General features: G+C 46.6%; 1 protein-coding gene across 4 annotated transcripts in view; it reads right to left on the reverse strand.

Moving 5' to 3' along the window:
- The window catches only part of LOC147102522 (membrane-associated phosphatidylinositol transfer protein 3-like), a 495678-nt gene that overhangs the window by 160140 nt on the left and 311450 nt on the right, over positions 1-24088 (reverse strand). For all 4 annotated transcript variants that reach the window (XM_085965038.1, XM_085965039.1, XM_085965037.1 and 1 more), the window contains one exon: positions 8779-8968. In XM_085965038.1, the coding sequence (XP_085821164.1) occupies positions 8779-8968 (190 nt within the window). The remainder of the gene's footprint in view (positions 1-8778; positions 8969-24088) is intronic.

Consider the following 24088-nt stretch of genomic DNA (forward strand, 5'->3'; position numbering starts at 1 on the left):
TTTCACCGCCTTTGTGGACCATAAGCCACTGTCCTTTACCATGTCCAAGACCACCAAACCGTGGTCAGCCCGACAGCAGCGTCAACTGACCTACATATCCGAATTCACCACAGATATATGGCACGTGGCCGGTAAGGACAACCTGGTGGCAGACTGCCTCTCCCGCGCGATTGTCAATACGGTTCATTTGGGCATCGACTACGCCCTCATGGCAGCCGACCAAGCCTCAGACCCGGAAGTCCAGGCTTACAGAACGGCCATCACTGGCCTCCAGTTGGCCGATGTCAAGTTCCATTCGGCAGGTACCACGCTGTTGTGTGACGTCTCCGTACAGGATCCTTGCCCTGTCGTGCCGGTCATCTGGCGACACAAAATGTTCGACGCCATACATGGGTTGTCACACCCTGGAATGAAGGCCTCTCAGAAACTGATGTCAGCGAAATTCATATGGCATGGCATGCACAAAGATGTCCGCGACTGGGCCAACACCTGCGTGGTCTGCCAAAAGGCTAAGGTACAGCGCCACATCAAAACTCCGTTGGCCGCCTTCCCAGTTCCGGAGCGACGTTTTGACCATGTCAATGTGGACCTGGTAGGACCACTCCCACCCTCCCATGGTTTTTCACACATCCTGACCATGGTTGACCGCACCACCAGATGGCCAGAGGCGGTCCCCCCATCATCCACTACTTCGGCGGACGTGGCCAGGGCGTTCATTTCCTCCTGGATCGCCCGTTTCAGAGTGCCCGCAGATATTTCATCGGACAGGGGACCGCAGTTCTCCTCCGAACTCTGGAATGCAATGGCCCAAGGACTCGGTGTCAAATTACACCGCACCACAGCCTACCACCCACAGGCGAATGGCCTCTGCGAACGCTTCCACCGTTCAATGAAAGCCGCCCTGAGGGCCAGCCTCCAGGACGCTGGATGGGCAGACAAGCTACCGTGGGTCCTGTTGGGCCTTCGCACGGCCCCCAAAGAAGACCTTCACTCTTCATCAGCGGAACTTGTCTATGGTCAGCCGCTGCGAGTCCCAGGTGACTTCCTACCAACACCGACAGAGCCATGGTCCGCGTCTGCCCAACTTGCTAGTCACCAAGAGGCGGACAGATGTTTCACACCGGTGACCACTTCGCACCACAGGCTGCAGAGGTCACACGTTCCCACGGAGCTTCACAAGGCGGAATACGTTTTTATTCGCCATGATGCACATAGGGATCCGCTCAAGGCCCCATATACCGGTCCCTTCCGTGTGTTGGAAGCAGGGGACAAAACCTTCACGGTAGATGTCGGTGGTAAACCGGTCGACCGCTTAAAACCAGCGCATTTAGACCTCGACCGCCCCGTCGAGACAGCACAACTGCCGAGACGGGGTCGACCACCCATCGTCGTTATGGCAGATCAAGTGCAACCGCCCGCCAAACCGCCAGCCGCCTCGAGAGTACAGGAGTCGTTCTGACAGGCTTGTCAGACCCCCTCACCATTTGACTTTGTCCGTTAAAGTGAATTCTGGGGGGGGCGCATGTGGCAGAACCACTGAATGACTCTGGATAACTGTATATAATTCCCTTTAATGATGTTCTAACACCAGCCTAAACCTGTACCATTGTGTTAGGCATTACTGTGTTTTGTATATAGAGTTTGCATGTACGGGGCGTGGCCCCTTTAAGAGCGCGGGAAAACGCGGGCAAACATGATGACGTCACGTCGCAAACCACGGGGCTGCCCAAGCAGTCCCTGTGGCATCTCCCTTGAGTAAAGACCTGTTTAATTGCTCTCCTGTGTCGATCTCCGTTATTTGTAGGAATTTGTTAATTCCTACAGTGCTAACAAAGCAACTAGCGCCTGGGCACGGCGCTGCTAACGCCTCCCGCAAAATTCAGCGGGAGGTTAGCGACGCCGGTAACCGTTAGCGCCCCGCGGCGCTGCGCCTCCGGTGATGACGTCATCGCCATGAGCAGCACCCCGCTCACACCTAGGCCACGATCTTCGGTAGCGCCCCCTGACTTACCGCCGGACGCTATGTCCGACAGGGTCAAGGGGGCCGACCTGCGGCTTGAGCTGCGCAAATTAAAGGGGATGTGCTGGGCAGCCATTTTCGTTGCTGGCCGCCTGCCAGCACCTCCCCACGTTGCTGTCCCTGGCCTCCTGTGCAGCCCCCCCGCGGGGTGCCAGCTGCGCTCCGTGAGCCCGGTACTTCTCTTGAGTGCCGGGCTCTTTTGCTGGCACTCCGATCCCTGGTGGCCCAGCTGGGCCCCAAGTCGCGCTGCGCTAGGCCTCTCTCCTTTAATAAGGGGAGGAAGGCCTGCAGTACTGCGGCATGACGTGCCTCAGCGGGTGGTGCTGCTGCAGATAGCGCCTCAATATTCACTCGCATGCCCCAAGAGGGAGGCGGGGCGCTTCAGTAGTGTCCCGCCTCACTCTTGGGGCACTACTAGTAAATTTTGGGCGCGGGAGCACTAACTTTTTCGGGGCGAAGTTAGCGCCCCAAAGGGGGCGGGACCCAATTTTGACCCCTAAGTGTCTAAATGGGGTAGAGGAACAGAGGTATCTGGGGGTACAGATACACAAATCACTAAAAGTAGCGACGCAGGTTAATAAGGCCATAAAAAAGCAAACAAAGCACTTGGGGTATATTTCTAGAGGGATGGAATTGAAAAGCAGATTCATTAACCGTAGCTAGATCACACTGTGAACAGTTCTGGTCTTCATATTATAAAATCGATATAGCGGCACTGGAAAAGGTGCAAAAAAGATTTACTAGAATGATACCAGAACTGAGAGGTTATACCTATCAGGAAAGATTGAATCGGCTGGGACTCTTTTCTCTAGAAAAGAGAAGACTGAGGGGTGACCTGATAAGAGGTCTGTAAGATTATGAAAAGGTTTGATAGGGTAGATGTAGAGAACATGTTTCCACTTGTGGGCAAGACCAGAACTAGGGGCCATAAATATACTGACGTAATAAAACTCACTACGCATTTGGTTTGAGTATAAAGCAAGGCCTTAATCAACTTGTTTCAGAACATGGAGGTCTAGTTGTACTTCACTAGTTCCTGTCTTACAAAATGTCCCTGGGCAAGCTGGGCCCATGCCCGAGTATTTATACTCCTTGGACGGCGCCACCAGCTGGCCGACCAGTGTTATTTCATGAGTAGTTTCTTGATGATGATGAGATTTATAACATACTAGCTGGAGTGCCCGGCGGTGCCGGTTCAAAGTCTGCCCCTGTGCCTTGTTAATTGACATTGCAGGGAAGGAGAGAGAGAGGTAAGGAGAGAGAGAGAGGGAAGGAGAGAGAGAGAGGGAAGGAGAGAGAGAGGGAAGGAGAGAGAGATACAGAGAGGGAAGGAGAGAGAGAGAGAGGGAAGGAGAGAGAGAGAGAGAGGGAAGGAGAGAGAGAGAGGGGGAAGGAGAGAGAGAGAGAGGGAAGGAGAGAGAGAGACAGAGAGGGAAGGAGAGAGAGAGAGAGGGAAGGAGAGAGAGATGAGAGGGAAGCAGAGAGAGAGAGGGAAGGAGAGAGAGACAGAGAGGGAAGGAGAGAGAGAGAGGGAAGGAGAGAGAGAGAGAGAGAGGGAAGGAGAGAGAGAGAGAAGGCGAGAGAGACAGAGAGAGAGGGAAGGAGAGAGAGAGACAGAGAGGGAAGGAGAGAGAGAGAGGGAAGGAGAGAGAGAGAGAGAGAGGGAAGGAGAGAGAGAGGGAAGGGGAGAGAGAGAGAGGGAAGGAGAGAGAGAGAGAGAGGGAAGGAGAGAGAGAGAGAGAGAGGGAAGGAGAGAGAGAGAAGGCGAGAGAGACAGAGAGAGAGGGAAGGAGAGAGAGAGACAGAGAGGGAAGGAGAGAGAGAGAGGGAAGGAGAGAGAGAGAGAGAGAGGGAAGGAGAGAGAGAGGGAAGGGGAGAGAGAGAGAGGGAAGGAGAGAGAGAGAGAGAGGGAAGGAGAGAGAGAGAGAGAGAGAGAGGGAAGGAGAGAGAGAGGGAAGGAGAGAGAGAGAGGGAAGGAGAGAGAGAGAGAGGGAAGGAGAGAGAGAGGGAAGGAGAGAGAGACAGAGAGAGGGAAGGAGAGAGAGAGAGAGACAGGGAAGGAGAGAGAGACAGAGGGAAGGAGAGAGACAGAGAGAGGGAAGGAGAGAGAGTGAGAGAGGGAAGGAGAGAGAGACAGAGAGAGAGAGGGAAGGAGAGAGAGAGAGAGGGAAGGAGAGAGAGGGAAGGAGAGAGAGACAGAGAAACAGAGGGAAGGAGAGAGAGAGAGAGAGGGGGAAGGAGAGAGAGACAGAGAGAGAGAGGGAAGGAGAGAGAGCGGGAGAGAGAGGGAAGGAGAGAGAGAGAGAGGGAAGGAGAGAGAGACAGAGAGAGGGAAGGAGAGAGAGAGGGAAGGAGAGAGCGAGAGAGAGAGAGAGAGAGAAGGAGAGAGTGAGGGAAGGAGATAGAGAAGAGAGGAAGAGGCCCGGCCCAAGTCACCCGAGCTGAGCTCCTGCTCCGGCCCGCCGCCCAACGTGAACAACAAACACCCTCCTCACCTGTAAATCAGTCCTACCCAGGCTACTCCGAAAGCGGCCACGGTGCCCCGGGCCTCCGACCCGAAGAGCTCGGCAGTGACATCCTGCAGAGCGGAGAGGCCGGGGTGACAGGAGAGAGGGGAGAAAGCGGAGAGAAGGAGGAGGAGGAGGGTGAGGGTGCGACTGGGGCCCATGGTCGGACAGAGGCAGAGTTAGCAACACGCCCAAACTAACAATGGCCGCAGCTTGCTTTTCCCGCTCCCGCACTAACGGCAGTTTGAAGGATTAGGCCCCGCCCACACATGCCATGAAACGCCCCCTGTGACGCAGCGCGCTCCCCCCGTAGGATTGGTCAACCTTCACATCACTCAACGCTAATGAGCAGATTCCCCCGTAGGATTGGTCAACCGCTAATGAGCGGATTTTGTCCGTTTTTTGAACGTTTATTGTATAATGTCCGAACAATTTTTGTCTGACCAAAAAGTAAATATGCCTATGACACTCCCTTAATCATAAGCTTTCTTTTGATATAACATATGTGTAGGTACGCTCTATAACCTTTGAGTTAAGCCCGGACATACACACAGACAGACAGACACGCAGACAGACGGACAGATCCTTTTATTATATATATATATATATATAGAGGAAGAGATACGGTAATCACTAATAAATTCAACAGGGAATTCAGGAGAAACTTATTTACCCAGAGAGTGGTAAGAATGTGGACCATGCTACCACAGAGAGTAGTTGAGACAAATAGCATAGATGTACTCAAGGGAAAGCTAGATAAGCACATGAGGGAAAAAGGAATAGAAGGATATGTTGATGAAGTTAAGTGAAGAAAGGTGGGAGGAGGCTCATGTGCAGCATAAACACTGGCAGGGACCTATTGGGCTGAATGGCCTGTTTCTGTGCTGTTAATACTTTGTAATCTTTATCGCCTTTGGAATTTTGAATGGCCTGTTTCTGGTGCTGTTAATACTTTGTAATCTTCATCGCCTAGGAATTTCTAAATTCAGATACTTTTGGGTTGCTGGCTCAGTAGAAACTGATTCTCTCATGACTTTCGCATTAAAAACAGAAAATTATCCTCGGTCTTCACACTGAAAATGGAGTCCTGGGATGCGTGTGATGATATTATTAACTTGAGGCGTCCGCATCGTGGGATGTTATTTTCAGTGCCAAATTCTTTCAAGCGAGTCAAGACTCGGGGTGAGTTCAGCAGTTAGCTGACTAAGATAAATAAACTTGCAATTTACCATGACTTGTATTTTTATTCAGCCTTTATAGGAAAATGTCTCCAGTGCAGTTAAGCATAGCTTTGAGTATGTTGCCAAACATAGCATGTGGTAAAATGGATACATGGAATAATAGAATTTAAAAAAAGTATATTTTTATTAAGAAGTTTAGCTGATCATTTTGAGAATTTTCAGAAGGTGCAGTAAATCCACCAAATAGAAATAAATTGATGGAGGCATAACGCCTGATCAACTATGATCTAATTGAATGGTGGAGCAGGCTTGAGGAGCTGAATGGCTTACTCCTGTTCCTATGATGAGGTCTGATCAAGCAAAGGCTTGCCAAATAATTGGTTGCCGGTTTGTATCTCCGAGCTATCACAGATAAATCCTTCACAGTAGTCAAGCTTTGGTTGCCTTAGCTGCAGATGTTGGGGAAAAAAACTTTTTGCCTTAAAGAGTCACTGGGAGAGTTGTTTCTGATCAATGGAGCATAAATGTTTTGAGTGCAAGCAAAATACTACAGACGCAGGAAATCTGAAATAAAAACAGAAAATGCAGGAAGCACTCAGCCAGTTCGTCAGCATCTTTGGTGAGAAGGTAGTTGGATTAACATTTCAGTCATGCTCCATTGACCCTGTACACTGACCCCTTTGTCAAAGGGTCATAAAACTTGAAATGTTTACCCTACCTTCCTCACTCCACAGATACTGCCTGACCTGCTGAGGGTTTCCAGCATTTTCTATTTTGAACACAGTATTTTGTTTCATTGTTATCTATCAGTTGCCGTTAACAGTTTCTGCTGCTCTAGATCAAGATTTTAGAGTCAATTTTGTTTTATTGAGTTTTAGCAATGTTCCAAATAACTGATTTTCTCAAAAAATATCTGGGTTTTGAGAGGTTCACTGTTTTCCCCTGAATTTCTCATTTTTGACAGTAAAAATGGAAAACAACATAGAAAAGCTAAATCAGCAAAAAAACTGGCTTTAATGATCTACAGTTATTCTTTATAATTTATACAAAGTTAAAACTATTTACTATTAGTTAATAGTTTCAGTTTTATTTTTTGCCCCTGCATTGGGGATCCATAGAGTGATTGATGGACAGCTCCCAGGACCAATGTATGCTTTGATCAGGAGCAGCATTGTAACATGTGATGTGAACAGCAATGATATTTGGGGATATTAAGGAGAACAGGTAGGACAGAAAGACAGAAACTATTTCCGCTGGTTGGGGAGTCTAGGACTAGGGGGCATAGTCTAACAATCAGAGCCAGACCTTTCAGGAGTGAAATTAGGAAACATACAAAGGGTGGTAGAAGTTTGTAACTCTCTTCCGCAAACGGCAATTGATGCTAGATCAATTGTTAATTTTAAATCTGAGATTGATAGATTTTTGTTAACCAAAGTTATTAAAGGATATGGGCCAAAGGCGGGTATATGGAGTTAGGTTGCAGATCAGTCATGATCTCATTGAATGGCGGAACAGGCTCGAGGGGCTAACTGGCCTCCTCCTGTTCCTATTTGGACTAATTTAGTTGAATTGTGCAGAGAAATATCATAGGTGTTGTGCATTAGTTGCTCGTTATACTAAAACCCTAGGACATATATGTATCACAACACACACACATCAATTATATACATATATATATCACAACACACACATATCAACTTTATATATATATAATCAATTATATATGTATGATGAAGTAGTTATGCATTATTCAATAGCCCGAGTTTCCGAGGTTATGTACATATTCCCAACTGCCTAGGTCTTTGAAGATAAATTAAGTTACTTTGTACACACAGTGGGAAACAGAAAATCAAAGGCAGATTTTATCTATTTGAGACAAGCCATCCATCTTATCTCTAGTTGGAGTGAATCACTATATTCTTGATTCACTTTACAATCTCTTCCTGTCTTTCGATCCACCAAAAAAAAACGAATACCACAGCTATCTTTAAAAACCTATTTTGGTCTTACAAGGTTATTTCCTCTTATGATGGGATTCTGTCCAAAGTACAATATTTGTTGAGATTAAAGATGGTGCCACTACATTTTTCTTCCAGAGTTAGACCCAGGAAAACCATCTAATTATGTTTGCATTGAGCTTTATGAGCAGCTTATGCTGTGGGCCTGTAGCCACTAGAAATTAGGTTGAGATGACCCAATGTCATTTCCTGTCGGACCCTTACATCTAAACAAAGGAAACGTTCATCTCCTCAGTCTGTAGGAGATTTAAGCCCATATGCCATTGGTGAAAAGTTAGTGTGCTAAGTTACTGCACCACATAGTTCCTAACATTACCCGTCTGTTTCATTGTATAGGTACATTGTAGAGGTACATTGTATAGGTACATTAGAAAGTACAGGGCCAGAAAAAAAAACTGTGCAGTGCATCCGGGCGGGCCCATGAAACTAATACCTCTCAAATATTGATCAAATTCTCCCTTTCCACACCATCTGCCTCCAATGCGTCTCTGTGTAGTCCATTCCACACATTCACCACCCTTTATGTGCAATATTGAAGTGTTATTGGAATTTCCTTTTGTGTATTAATAAGGGGATAATGCTGGGAATGTCATCCCAAGCCATCACAGCTGAAAAGTACTCCGGCTGACTGCTGGATGGGCAGGTTCCAGTACTCCATGATTCCCTTAACTTCTACAACTGCCTCCTTCTGTTGCCTGACTAAATTCCCCACCACAGTTACCCACCTTTCAGGACATCTAGACTCACTGGTGAGAAATGACCCTGGTCACATCAACAAGTAATAAAACTCAAAGGTAAGGAGAATGTATAACGGTATAAGGCCCTCCGTATGTATATCAGCAAGTCGCATGCATTCTGTAACATGGCATGTTCTCTGTATTGTGCCATAACCTGAGAAAGGGTTTAGGTTTATTGTACAACTCGATACAAAAAGGGACATTATAGACATTATAAGTGTGATTCATTGATGTCACCTTAACAGTTATACTGGATATTTGAACAATTGTCCACTGCTGACCTGTAATAGAATGCATTAAGGATCTAAGACTAACCTGTCCATTGAATCCAATTCCATCTTCGGACTTCAGGAATTCGCTGTAAATCTGATTCACTCTGCTAATCACTGTTGCGACTGCATCCTGATATTGAGGGGAAGAGATTGCGAGCAGGGGCAGTGCAGCCAGTGGAATGTGATCCTCACTGCTGCTCAGGCAACCTTCATCATAGCTGTATGGATTTAAGCTGGAGAGGAAAAGAGAATTTCAAGTTCAATTAGCTGAATGGAAAGATAAGCCTGTCCTTTACCTTTGATCTCAGATTGTGCTGCTTAAAAAAGTAATTCAAGGCGTGTTTTCGTACCAATCATCATATCTCTGCTGCCATTTCCACAACTGCCTTTCCAATCTCATTTAAAAAATAAATAACGCCAATTTCAAATATGTCTATAGATATATTTGAAGTATTATCTTATTTATTCCAGAATAAAACTCTATAAGGAAACCAACTGCCCATCGATGTAACTTTTAAAATCTATTGCCTCCCAATATTTGCAAATTTATCTCGTAAAAAGGGATGAAAAACCTTTTCAAAAAATACAGCTGTATTACAACAGCTGAAATAAGAAGTGACTAGCTTCCGTTGAAATCATGCAGCAATCTTCAAAGCAGTTGCTTGTTCAGTCCCAGCTGCTAAATTAGCTCATCATTAAACATCACCAGTGTGTTTCAAAAAGCATTTATTGCTCTCTGCGCTTGATGGCCCAGTACTGAAAGAATGTTGGTCGTGTTGGAAGAGGAATGCACAATTACACTGTCCATTTGCAGCATTATGGAGCGAGGTGGGTAGCGGAGCTCGTGTAGGTTTATAAAAAGCATGACTTATTGATGTGCTACTAAATGAAGAAGATCTGATTGGACAGTTCAATCTTTTGAATCAGTAGAAAATAGAATGGTAGTACAGGACACTGCCCACATTTTATTCTAAAAGGTGAATAAAACCATAAGTAATAGTAGAACAGTGTGCAGTGAGTCAGATGATAAAATATGTTGGTTGTCCAGGAGTGAACCAGCAGTCATTTTTGGTCAGTGAAGATTAATTGATTATCTCCCACCATCCCCAATCCTACCCTCGTACGCACTTGCCTGAGGACTGCTGCGGCACTAGCATGGGCCAGATTTCTCACCAGATCCTCTCCTCTCTTCACCGGCAAGCTGTAGCACCTTGCCAGCTCTATTTCAACGAGGTTCAAGGCGCAATATCGATATTTACCCCACATCCCCCGCACGTCCAAAAACGGTCGATCCTGAATTTCTGTGCTGTTAGGTTTGATGGTGTCATTACACAGCTAACATGCACAGGTCTCTTCATATATTATTTTAAAATCCAAGCTTTGTCTATTTTTTGACCACATCAAGGACCATGTCATTAAATTGTATCATCAATAACACAACTGTGCAGTGAGACAGATGATAAAATATGTTGGTCATCCAGCACTGAATATTTGGTTGACCAACAGCCAGTTCTGTACTGTGAGTAAAGCGTCCTTTTGATTTTACTCAACTCCTGGAGCACGCACAATAAAAGTAGAAATGACCAAGTCCATAAGGACTATCCCCTGCACAGCTTGAAATCGATACCCATTATCCGGTGCCATTCGACAATTACATCAGTACTAATACACGCCTGATAATGAAACACCTATTTTTCTGTGCTCTAGACGCGATGTAACTCGATGTAACATTCTTGGCGGTTTATAAATATTGGCTTTTATTGTTACCCATTTGAAGAAATATTGCAAATGTGATGTGAAACTTACAGTATTTTCACATTATTATATAAAAAATCTCGTGCATACTGTTAATATGGATCAGTTTTGATGGCAGTTCTATTTTTAGAACATCTTCCTGCCGTCACGCCACTCTCTTGAGAGCAGGCATATCAGCAGTGCTTTGATTTTGAATATATAAACTTGGTGCGAATTTGACAAGTAGGCCACTGAAGGAAGGAATATTAGTTTTTTTTAAAATTCTGTTTCAATTTGAAATTTGGTCTGAATTACATTGATTGCTTTTTGCAAGTAGACTTCTTGCCAATCCTAGATTTCTCAGTGGCCCAGGCAATAAAGTGCCATTTTAAAGACAATTTTTTTCTATTTGGTCAGCATAGGGTTCATTTCTGAAGCTAAATTGTGTACATTTTTTTGAATGTTACGATGCTTTTGAAAGCGCACCCATTCTTCAGCCTGAAAATAACCAATGACTGATGAATTGCACTGAAGAAACAGCGTAAACAGCTCTCATCCAGATCAGGCATCATGGCAACAGTCCTGGAGTCAATGGTGGCTGCAGAGAGGTATAGCTGGGTTATGAAGTGTACACGTGGAATCTAACCACACAGGATGCAGCAAAATGGAACAGTATGGGACCAAGAATGCAGTCTTCGAGCGCACTGGAGGTGACCATGCAAATGCAGGAGAAGAAGCAGTTGAAGGAGGCAAACTGACTATGTTGGGACATGTTAACAAGAGAGGGTGATGCCACAGAGGTGAGGTAGTGGAGGAGGATGGAATGGAAGGCTGTGCCTAAAGCCATGGAGAAGTCAAGGAGCATGAGAAGGGCTAGCATGCCATAGTCGCAGGATGTCATTGGTGATCTTGATCAGGTCTATCTCAGTGCTACAGAAAGCAGACTGGAGGGACTTAATTACAGTAATGTGGTTGGAGAGGTGGGTAAAAAATGGGGCAAAATTTTCTGGGAATATGTGCCAGCGGTGCCCAGGATTTTCTGTCCACTGATTTCAAATGGACAGAAAATCACAGGCACCTTATAGAACAGTCAAAAACTTAACCTTTTTTTCACAGATACATCTCCACAGTTACTTCACTGACATTGCTGTTTCTATTGATTTTTATCAGCTGCAAAAAGAAAGAAGCCTGCCCTCCAGCGAGCTCACTTTAAGAGTCCCATTCTTGAGTTATTGGCACCGGCAGATGGAATGCCAGGGGCAAAGGGTTGGCAAAATTGACTGTCAATGTAAAACGCATGGGCAGGGCTGTATCAACGGTGGCAGCAGGACATAAAGGAGAGAGTGGAGGAACAGCACGGACCAATCGGAGGCAGTGGCGGGACCTTCTACAATTTCCAAAAAAAACAAGGTGTGACGTCACAGGACAGCAGGTAAGTGATTGGTTGGTGAGTATTAAGGCTTTTTTTCACTCTAAACTAAGACAGTGCTTTAAACTAGGAGCGGTAAACTATAACATACTGTATTACATTTATAGTTTAACTAGTTAAATGAATTAATATAACTATAAATAATCATTGAATAAAGACTTTAAATAATTAAATAAATAAAATAAGGCTAGACTAAGATATGGCAGGGCAGGTTGTGTGTCTGGACTGCAGTATGTGGGAGTTTATGGACAGCGAGACTGTCCTGAGCGAACACGTCTGCAGGAGATGTCTCCATCTCGAATCTCTCCGGCTCAGAGTCATTGAGCTGGAGTGCGAGTTGGAGACACTCCAACACATAAGGGAGGGGGAGGAATTTCTGAGCAGTTTTAACCACAATACAGTCACACCCCAGAGAAAAGCACAAGTTCAGGGAAGGGAGGGTGTGACTGTGAGGGAGACAGATAGCAGGGATTTAGGAGAGGTTGAGAAGGCGGTCCCGCAGACACTGGTCCTATCCAACAGGTACAATGTACTCACTTCCTATGAGGACAAGGAGAAAGACTGCAGGGAGGACAACAATGCAGACCATGGTTCAGAAGGCTGTCCAACAAGGGGGGTGGGAAAGCAGAATAGAAATGTTGTAGCGATAGGGGACTCTATAATTAGGGGGATAGGCAGAGTCCTCTGCAGCCGAGAATGAGAAATCCGAAGGGTGTGTTGCCTACCCGGTGCCAGGGTAAGGGATATCACACGGCAACTGGAGAGGAATTTGAAAAGCGAGGGGATAAATCCAGTTGTCGTTGTCCATGTTGCAACAAACGACATAGGTAGGAACAGGGAGGAAGTCCTGCTGAAAGAGTATCAAGCGTTAGGATCTAAGTTAAAAAGCAGGACCTCAAGGGTAATAATCTCTGGATTATTGCTCAAGCCACGTACAAATTGGCATAGAAGCAGTCAGATCAGGAGAATTAACATGTGGCTAAAGGGCTGGTGTGGGAAAGAGGGGTTCCTTTTCATGGGACACTGGCACCAGTTCTGGGACAGGAAGGAGCTGTACTGATGGGACGGGCTCCACCTGAACCGGGATGGGACCCGTGTCCTAGCGGAAAGGGTAAATAGGGAGGTGGCAAAGGCTTTAAACTAGTAAAATGGGGGGAGGAATCTACTAGAAAAGTAACCAGCCTAAATATAAACAAAACAATAAAAGAGAGCATAGGAAAGAATAAAGTAAGGGAGGACATTGAGACACAAAAAACCTCCCTGGGATATCGGGAAAAATAGGGACATTGGCAAAGGAGGAACTGACGCAAATCAATATCTCTAAGGATATGGTGTTAAGGAAGCTAAAGGGATTGAAGGTGGACAAATCCCCAGGGCCTGATAACATGCATCCTAGGGTACTGAAGGAGGTGGCCCTAGAGATAGCGGATGCACTAAGGATGATTTTTCAGAATTCATTAGACTCGGGAACAGTGCCGATGGATTGGAGGGTAGCTAACGTTACCCCACTATTCAAAAAGGGGGGTAGGGAAAAAGCAGGTAATTACAGACCTGTAAGCCTTACATCAGTTGTGGGCAAAATGCTGGAGTCCATCATTAAGGATGAAATAGCGGAGCACTTAGCAAATGGGGACAGGATAGGACAGAGTCAACATGGATTTACAAAGGGTAAATCGTGCTTGACTAATCTATTGGAATTTTTTGAGGGAGTAACTGGTAGAATAGATGGGGGAGAGCCAGTAGATGTGGTGTACCTGGACTTCCAAAAGGCCTTCGATAAGGTCCCACATAAAAGATTAGCATGGAAAATTGAGGCTCATGGGATAAAGGGGAAAGTTTTGGCGTGGATAGGGAACTGGCTGTCAGATAGAAAACAGAGAGTTGGAATAAACGGCTCATTTTCTGAATGGCAGGCAGTAACAAGTGGGGTACCACAGGGATCTGTCCTGGGCCCCCAGCTGTTCACAATTTACATTAATGACCTGGATCAGGGAGTCGGATGCAGCATTTCCAAATTTGCAGACGACACTAAACTAGGAGGTGGGGTGGGCTCAGAGGAAGAGACCAGGAAGCTCCAGAGCGATTTGGACAGACTGGGCGATTGGGCGGATAAATGGCAGATGCACTATAATGTGGACAAGTGCGAAGTTATCCACCTTGGGTGCAGGAACGGGAGGGCAAATTATTATTTAAATGGCAATAGATTGGGAGAGGGGGAAGTACAGAGAGACCTGGGTGTTCTTGTACACCAGTCACTGAAGGCGAGCATGCAGGTGCAACAGGCGGTCAAGAAGGCAAACGGTATGCTGGCCTTCATAGCAAAAGGGTTAGAATACAGGAACAGGGATACCTTGCTGCAGCTGTACAGGGCACTGGTGAGACCACACCTCGAGTACTGTGTACAGTTTTGGTCGCCTCATCTGAGGAAGGATGTTCTTGCCATGGAGGGGGTGCAGCGGCGATTCACCAGGCTGATACCAGGAATGGCGGGAATGACCTATGAGGAGAGACTATGTAGTTTAGGGATGTACACACTGGAGTTTAGAAGATTGAGAGGGGACCTCATAGAAGTGTATAAAATTCTGACAGGTCTAGACAGACTGGATGCAGAAGGAATGTTTCCCTTGGCGGGTGAGAACAGAACTAGAGGACATAATTTAAGGATAAGGGCTAAACCATTTAGGACAGAGATGAGGGGGAATTTCTTCACTCAGAGAGTGGTGAACCTGTGGAACTCATTGCCACAGAGGGCAGTGTACGCCAGCTCATTAAATATATTTAAGAGGGAATTAGATATATTTCTACGGGCAAAAGGGGTTAAGGGTTACGGAGAGAAGGCGGGGACGGGATACTGAATTAAAGGATCAGCCATGATCTCATTAAATGGCGGAGCAGGCACGAAGGGCCGAATGGCCTACTCCTGCTCCTATCTTCTATGTATCTATGTATCTATGGGAACAAATAGAGTTGTAGAACAGGAGTCTAAAAAGATGGTTAAACATAAAGTGAGATGAAATCCTGTTAAAAATGAGTTAAACTGTCTGTACAGCAATGCACACAGTGTCCGTAATAAAACAGGGCAGCCAGAAGCAATCTTGTGTTGCAAGGAACCAGACATAGTAGGGATTACTGAGACATGGCTGCAGAAAAATCAGGACTGGGAATAAACATTGCAGGGTGTAACATATTTAGAAAAGATAGGGAGGCGGAGTAGCTGTACTTATTAGCGATAACATAATGGCAGTAGAAAAAAGTGACGCAGATATAAGCAAGACAAAAATAGAATCCATATGGATAGAGATAAAAGATAATAAAGGATCAATCACACTAATAGGCGTAGTCGACAGACCACCTAATAGTGGAAGGGAGGTGGAGGAAGAAATATGCAGACCAATTAGGGAAATGAGTAAAAAGCATAGAATAATAATCATGGGGGATTTCAAGAATCCCGATATTAATTGGACAGAAGAGGTAGGTAAAGGGGATAAGGGAATGGAGTTCCTACAATATGTACAGGACTCCTTTCTAACTCAATATGTAAAAAGCCCAACAAGGGAGGATTCGCTATTGGATCTAGTAATTGGAATGAACCAAAGCAGATAAGAAAAGTAAAAGTGGGGGAACATCTAGGCAATAGTGACCATAATATAATACGCTTTAAGATGATAATTGAGAAGGACATAAGTATGACAAAAACCAGGTTAATAGATTGGAGAAAAGCTAAATTTGTGGGGCTGTGAATAGAACTTGGGGAAAGAAAAGGGCAACAATATTGGCAAACAATGATGTAGAACAGCAATGGGAAACATTTAAAATGGTATTCAACAGAGTGCCGGAAAAATATATTCTGCTAAAAGGAAAGAACAAACTAAACACTAATGAGACTCCATGGATGAATAAAACCATAAGGGAGCAATTGAGGGTAAGGAAAGAGACATACATTAAGTACATAGACAGCAGGGGAATGTATGATAAGTGAGAATACAAAAAGATTAGGAGAGAAGTCAAAAAAGTAATTGGGGAGGCAAAGAGGAACTATGAAATTAAATTATCAAGGAACATAAAACAAAATATTTTATAGGCATATCAATAAAAAAGGAGGGTTGGGATAGGAATAGGGCCATTAAGGGATAGACAGGATAATAGCACAGGTAATGATAGAGAGATGGCAGAAATATTAATTAATTATTTTGCTTCAGTATTTATTAGGGAGATAGAACAGGTGGACATTGTAGTGTATGTGCTTTAAGTCAGAACTACATTTTACAGCTCCTGTATACTGTAGTACCGGCAGTAACCGCACCGGTACATAAGCTGTGCGCATGCCTCTGTACTCCAGTCTAGAGATGACCCTCCTCCAGTAAAGACCTGTTGTTTGTTTATGTACAGCATCTGTGTAATTCTTTATCCACTGAACCACGGATCTAACAGTGGCGACGAGTGTTGATGCAAATCTACCTGCAACATTAAACAAAGAAAAAAAAAAAAAATAGTCGAGTCCAGGAACACGGGCGTCGACCGCAAGCAACCGCCCAGCAGTCAGGCAGAGATCCAACTTCGCTGGGGAGGCTGTGGAGAGCCGGGCTCAGTTCCCCAGCCACAACAAGCAGTAAGAGACCGACGACAGGTCCAGAGCAGACCCTTCCCGAGCAGCGGCGGCTGGAGCCGACCGACGGCAGAGAGAGAGAGCTGGGCAGCATCGACGGGGTAAGAAAAAGGGTGAAGAGAGCAGGGCGCAGCCGGGGGTTGATCACCGAGCGGCGTCGAGGAAAAATACTGTAAAACCAGAGAGAGAGAGGGTAAGAAACAGCCGGGTTCTAGACTGAGCGGCGTCGACAAATATCAAGAGAAGAACATGCAGAGCACAGCCAGGGATCACGGGCTGATCAGGGTCCACGGGGCGAAGCAAGGGGAGACGCCATTGAGCTGCGGAGCAGCAGGGAGAGTGCGGGAGACGCCATTGAGCCGCGGAGAAGCAGGGAGAGCGTGGGAGGCGCCATTGAGCCGCAGAGAAGGAAGAGCGCGGGAGACGCCATTTCGCGAAGCCGCAGCGGAGAAGACGGGCGAGCGCGGGAAGGAAGGAAAGCGCGGGAGATGCCATTTTGTGCCAGCAGAGAAGAAGGGGAAGCGCGGGAGGTGCCATGGGGATAGTTAACGCACAACCAAGGATGCCGAAGAGTGGCAGTATCTCTACGTTCGACAATGAAGTCGAAGACTGGGTGACATATGTGGAACGTATTGAGGTGTACTGCAGGGCGAATGAAGTGCCAGATGCTAATAAAGCACTGGTTCTGTTAAATTCCATGGGTGCAAAAACTTATGGGTTACTGTGAAATCTAATAACCCCAGAGAAGCCGGTAAACAAGGATTTTGGAAGCATAGTAGAAATCCTACAGGACCACTTAAGCCCCACACCGCTGCTGATAGCAGAATGATTTAAGTTCCATAAAAGGAACCAACACAAAGACGAAAGCAATGCTGAGTACCTAACGGAACTGCACAAGCTATCGAAATACTGCCAGTTTGGAGCGGGACTAGCAGACACGTTAAGGGACAAGTTTGTGTGTGGGCTACAAAGTGAAGGAACCCAGAAACGGCTTCAATCAGAAAAGGACCTTACGCTGGACAAAGCTTTCAATATGGCAGTATCACACGAAGCAGCCGCAAGGGGCGCTGCAGAGATACAACGGAGACCGCAAGAATACGGCACCAACGAAATGACCTATGGAACAGGGAAGTGCTATCGCTGCGGCAGAACAACACATGACCAGAAAGATTGTTGGTTCAAGGACCAAGTGTGCAGACAGTGTGGGAAAGCAGGACACATAGCAAGAGTCTGCAGGTCTGGGAAGAAAACCAACAGTAAGAAATCTCCACAGGAGAAGTACAAAAAGGTACACCAGGTGATGGACAGTGGTTCAGACGAACAGAAAAGTGACACAGACTCCGGAAGCAAGGAGCTGGGTTGTCTGAAACTACATAATGTAACCGAAATAGAGGATCACCAGACTATCTGGGTTACACTCAAGATAAACGGAGTCCAAGTGGAAATGGAATTGGACACAGGGTCAGCTCTAACAGTCATAAATCAAAGAGACTACAAGCGGCTATTTTCACACATACCCTTGAAAGCTACAGAGATTGTCTTGAAGGCGTATACGGGGCAAAAAGTCTACCCCAAAGGGAAAATAAGGGTGAAAGTGACATATAAAGGTCAGGAAATACCTAAAATGGATATATATGTATTGCCAAATGGAGAACTACCACTGCTAGGACGTGAGTGGATCCAGAAGATACAGTTAGATTGGCATTCCATACAGGCACTGAAGGTGGAGGCCAAAAAGGATGACGACGTCACACCTGGACGACTGTCAAAAATGCTAACTGACACAAAAGAAGTGTTCCAGGAGGGACTAGGAACAGTAAAAGGAATAACAGCAACAATTAAAATAGAGGATAATGCAAGCCCAAAGTTTCTGAAGGCCAGACCAGTGCCTTATGCGATCAGACCAGCGGTTGCAGCAGAGCTGGAAGGCTTGGAACGTTCAGGAGTACTGTCCAAAGTGGACTGGAGCGAGTGGGCTACACCCATCGTCCCTGTAATGAAGAGGTCGTTGAGTAATACACCTGGGGAACCAAAGAAGGTCCGCATCTGTGGGGATTTTAAGGTGACAGTGAACCCAGTTCTTCACACGGTGCAATATCCGCTCCCACGAATTGAGGATATTTTCGCCTCGCTATCTGGTGGTAAACACTTCACCAAAATTGATCTAGCCCAGGCGTACTTGCAAATGGAGGTAGAAGAAGCTTCGAAACATTACCTTACGATCAACACCCATAAAGGTCTCTATCAATACAACCGGCTGGTGTTTGGAGTAGCCTCGGCTCCGGCTATCTGGCAAAGGGAGATGGATCAGGTCCTGCAAGGGATTCCAGGGACCCAGTGTTGTTTGGACGACATCTTGGTCACAGGCGAAAATGACGGTGATCACCTCGCTAACTTGGAGAAGGTGCTCGCCAGATTAAAGGAATATGGGCTACGAGCTAATCGCCACAAGTGCGAGTTTTTCCAGAAACAGATCTCGTATTGCGGCCACGTCATCGATGAAGAGGGGTTACATAAGTCCCCTGACAAGATAGAGGCAGTAGTCAAGGCTCCAGCACTGGAAAATGTGTCACAACTGAGGTCGTTCCTCGGGCTGGTAAACTACTACCACAAGTTCTTACCAAATTTGTCTACGGTATTACACCCGCTGAACACCCTACTGCAAACAGGGGTACCATGGAAGTGGGATGACGAACGTAGGAGAGCTTTCCAGAAGTGTAAAGAATTGATCACATCAAAAGAGGTGTTGGCCCATTTCAACCCAGCACTACCAATTCGTTTGGCATGTGATGCATCACCCTACGGCATTGGAGCGGTGCTGTCGCACAAATTCCCGGACGGTTTGGAGAGGCCAGTAGCCTTTGCGTCTCGGTCACTAACCTCAGCCGAGCGCAACTACACCCAGATTGACAGGGAGGCCCTCAGCCTAGTATGGGGAGTAAAAAAATTCAACCACTATCTGCATGGGCAGAAGTTCACCTTGCTGACTGACCACCAACCACTTGTCTCCATCTTTAATCCTAAGAAGAGCGTGCCAGTAATGACTGCACAGCGGTTTCAAAGATGGTCCCTGTTTCTAGGGGCGAATCAATATGAAATAGAATATAAAGGCACGAAACAGCATGGGAACGCTGATGGGCTATCGCGCCTGTCACTGCCTATGGTGGAGGAAGCACCAGCAGTGGACCCTATCGAGATATATTACTCGTCGATAATTGAACGACTGCCAGTAACAAAAGCGGATATAGAGAAGGAGACCCGCAATGATCCGACGCTGTCACGGGTATATGAATTGACGGTGAGGGGATGGCCAACACATGGCGACTCACTGTTGCCAGCATTCTCATCCAGAAGAGAACAGCTGTCAGTATGCCAGGGGACAGTGATGTGTGGATCCAGAGTGGTGATTCCACCCAAGTTAAGGGAGAGAGTGCTAAAGGAGCTACATGAAGGTCATCTGGGGGGAGTGAAAATGAAAAGCCTTGCTAGGGCTTATGTGTGGTGGCCGGGAATCGATCAACAAATCGAAGACCTAACTAAGAGCTGCTTAGGATGCCAGAAGGTCCAAAATGCACCACCACATGCCCCTCTACACCCATGGGAGTGGCCCTCCTCTCCATGGCAACGGGTGCACATTGATTTCGCTGGTCCATTCATGGACTCAATGTTCTTAATAGCAGTGGATGCTCATTCAAAGTGGCCTGAGGTGATAAAGATGTCTTCAACCACTACAGAGAAAACGATTGCAGTCCTACGGACCATATTTGCCAGAAACGGTTTGCCAGAGCAGATCTGCTCTGATAATGGACCACAGTTTGTGTCCGACGAGTTCCAAAAATTCATGAAAAGGAATGGGGTAAGGCATTACACATCCGCCCCGTATCATCCAGCCACCAATGGATTGGCTGAGAGGTTCGTACAAACCTTTAAGAAGGCGATAAAGGCCATGTGCGATGAGGAAATTCCACTACAGCATAAGATGGACAATTTCTTATTAGCCTACCGAAACGCGACACATGCAGTTACCAACCAGACCCCGGCCATGATGTTCTTTAACCGAAGGTTGAGATCTCGTCTGGACTTGCTCAGACCAAATGTGCGAAGAAATGTTGAGGACAAACAATTCCAGCACATCAACGAGAAGCCAACAAGGAGCTTCAATGTAGGGCAACCAGTCTTGGCCCGTGACTATCGAACAGAGAAGTGGCAACCCGGAACGATATGTACAAGGCAGGGGCCATTAATGTACTCAGTGGATGTCAGGGAGAACATTGTGAGACGCCACGTCGATCAGATCTTAGCGTCACAGGAAGGCGTCAACCCCATGTCTCGAGTACCTGGGGATGAACCCGACATACCGGTGTAGTGTATGTACCCGTTTACCTTTAAGGGAACTATAGAATGTAACCGTTCGCCTTTAAGAGCACTACTTTAGGTGTGGCACTATTTGTTGGCTCATGTATACTGTAATACCGATAGTGACCACACCAGTATATAAGGGTTGTGATACGTTAACTAGGGCAGATTCGCCCGAACCTCTGAATAGTAAAGACCTGTTTTATTTGTTAATCTTGGAGTCTGTGTATTATTTGCAATACAACCCACAGACTTTACAATAGCGACGAGGCCGATCGTACCCTGCGGCAACAGTAGTTCCTAAGCAACTAAGGAGCGTCGAAGTGAGGCACCCGCCCTCGTCGTTCTGCTGGGTGAAAACTCGAGGCTGCAGCGATAGCAAAGAGGAAGATTTTGGCATTGAAAACTTCCATCTGCAACAGGCACTGACGGTCCCTTCTGCCACAGTGAGGAGCGAGCCGATCGACAAGAGAGGCAAGGCTGCCACGGACTGTGAGTAAGGGAACAGTAAAAGAAAATAAGGAAGGAGTAAAACCAGAGGATAAGGGCGGTACACTCGACCACGGTCGAGGGGGAAAGGAGCCAGACAAAGTCGGGTCCAGAGGCGCTGAGACCGGGAGCAGGCCGGGTGAGACAGAGCCGAGAAATCGGGAATTGGCCGAGAGCCAGTTCAGAGGCTGTAACTGTCCGCCATCATCGGGGGTACCCGGAGCCGGTTGCCTGCCGCGGGAAGGAGAGCGCTGAAGCCGACGCGCGGGCTGGGGATCTGAAAGCCAGCGGAGAGCGCTGAAGCCGACGCGCGGGCTGGGGGTCTGAAAGCCAGCGGAGAGCGCTGAAGCCAACGCACAGGCTGGGGACCGGTAGCCAGCGGCCGTCGCCCGCGGGGGAAAGTGTACCCCTCCCGCCAGGGGAAGAAGCGGGAAACCGCCATTGCCGTGGGCGGGGAGAACAGAAAAGCGCGGGGAAAACCGCCATTAAAGTGGGCGGGGAGAGCCGAGAAGCGCGGGAAAGCCGCCATTTTTCACGGGAAAACCGCCGGGGAAGAAGACAGAAGCGGGAAACCGCCATCTTAGAAAAATAATAAGAATTTACAGAAATACTGGTGTTGTTCTCAAGAAGAGAGGAAAAATAATAATAAGTAAAGAAATACTTGTGTTGTTCTCGAGAAGAGAAGAAGATGCCTAAGCGAGGAAATATTAATGATTTTGATGTTGAGATAGAGGACTGGGCCACGTATGTGGAACGCATAGAAATATATTGCAAAGCCAACGAAATTGAGGATGACGACAAGGCAATAACTTTGTTAAATTCGATGGGAGCAAAAACATACGGGCTCTTGAAACATCTAATAGCACCAGTTAAACCAGTGGACCAGACCTTCGAAGAGATCGTAGCAGTGCTGAAGGATCACTTGAACCCCACACCGTTGATGCTGGCTGAACGATTTAAATTTTACGCAAGAACCCAGAGGAAAGATGAAAGCAATGCGGAATACTTAGTCGAACTGCGTAAGCTAGCGAAATACTGCCAGTTTGGAGGGAATTTGACAGAGGCGCTGCGGGACAAGTTCGTATGCGGCTTGGCCAAAGAAGGAACGCAGAAGCGACTTCTGGAAGAAAACGACCTCACACTGGACAGGGCTGTCCTCATAGCTTCATCGCACGAAGCTGCAGCGAAAGGAACGGCGGAAATGCAGCTAAAGGCGGCGGCACTCGGGGTGGACCAAATTACTGCAAGCACTTCCAAATGCTACCGTTGTGGAAAGACAACGCACGACCAGAATCAGTGCTGGTTTAAGAACCAAGAGTGCAGGAAACGTGGCAAACTGGGTCACATCGCGAGGGTATGCAGGTCCGGAAAGAAGACCAACAAGCAAAGGAAGCCACCACCACAAGAAAAGTACAACAAGGTGCATCAGGTGGCTGAAAAGAGTTCAGACGAACAAAATTCAGACTCAGACCCAAACAGCCAGGAGCTGGATAGTCTGAGAATCCACAATGTGGGTAAAGTAACTGATCTACAGACGATCTGGGTCACACTAAAAATAGCTGGAGTCCAAGTACGAATGGAGCTGGACACGGGATCAGCTGTATCAGTCATCAACCAAAAGGACTACCACCGGCTATTCTCTCACATACCCTTAAGAAATACTAAATTCGTATTACAGACATACACGGGGCATAATGTATACCCCATGGGAAAAATACGAGTCAAAGTGAGAGATAGGGGCAAAGAACACCCACGAATGAATCTGTACGTATTACCTGAGGGAGGACCACCACTCCTAGGGCGGGAGTGGATGCAGAAAATAAACATAGAATGGCACTACCTAAAAGCCATAGGGAAGGAGGACTCGGTGCAAGCTATCAGCTCAGATTCTGAAATGGATGACGTGACGACCAATGTAAACATGGAAGACAAGGCAAAAAGGGAATTGCTGATGAGGGGAAAGGAAACGAAGACAGGCAGGCAGGCCCATGTTACCAAGCAAAATCAAGCTGTAGAGCAGAACCCCAGGTTGACAGAGAATTCTGAGCCTGCTCAAGCTAAGGATTCATCCACGACGGAAGAACACCGAGCTCGGTCCCAAACTTATGTCAAAGTACAATGACAATTAGAACAGTTGAGTGCCCGTCTCGTACAAGAGATGGAAAAGATGAAAAAGTTCTGGGACACCGAATGGGAGACCCTGGAAAGACAACAGAGACAGCTAGCTCAAGCAGAGAGCGACCATAGAGCCATCGTGGCCAAGTACCAATCACATCTCCCTGAGGCTGTTCAGGAACTAGAATATGCACAGAACGATCCAAAGGAAGAGGAATCTTCAGGAAGTCAGGATGGTATTCCAGTTCATCTCTACGACTTGTTGCAAGCAGAGTGTAACGAGTTGAAAGAACAGTATGAACAGGCTCAGACTACAATCCTGGAAGGGGTTAACTTGGCAACCTCCGAAAAGCTAGTTTTACTGGAAGCATATGAACAACAAAAGTCTGAACAGGAGCAAGAATTACAAAGACTGCAGGAGATGTTTGATGAGCTCCAGGCCAAGGCTGACTCATCGTTAGGGATTCAATCCATAGAGGAAAAATTAGTGGTGGAAGACATAACAGAACAGGGAATACAGGATGTCCAAGAACTCGTTAAATTATTAAAGGAAACACAAAATAAATATGAAGCGGCAATGGCCGAGGTCCAACGACTTGAAGAACAGATTCAACTGGGAATCTT

This window comes from Somniosus microcephalus, chromosome 22, assembly GCF_052327205.1.
Source record: "Somniosus microcephalus isolate GS21.2 chromosome 22, FLI_Smic_1.0, whole genome shotgun sequence".
Classification (NCBI taxonomy): domain Eukaryota; kingdom Metazoa; phylum Chordata; class Chondrichthyes; order Squaliformes; family Somniosidae; genus Somniosus; species Somniosus microcephalus.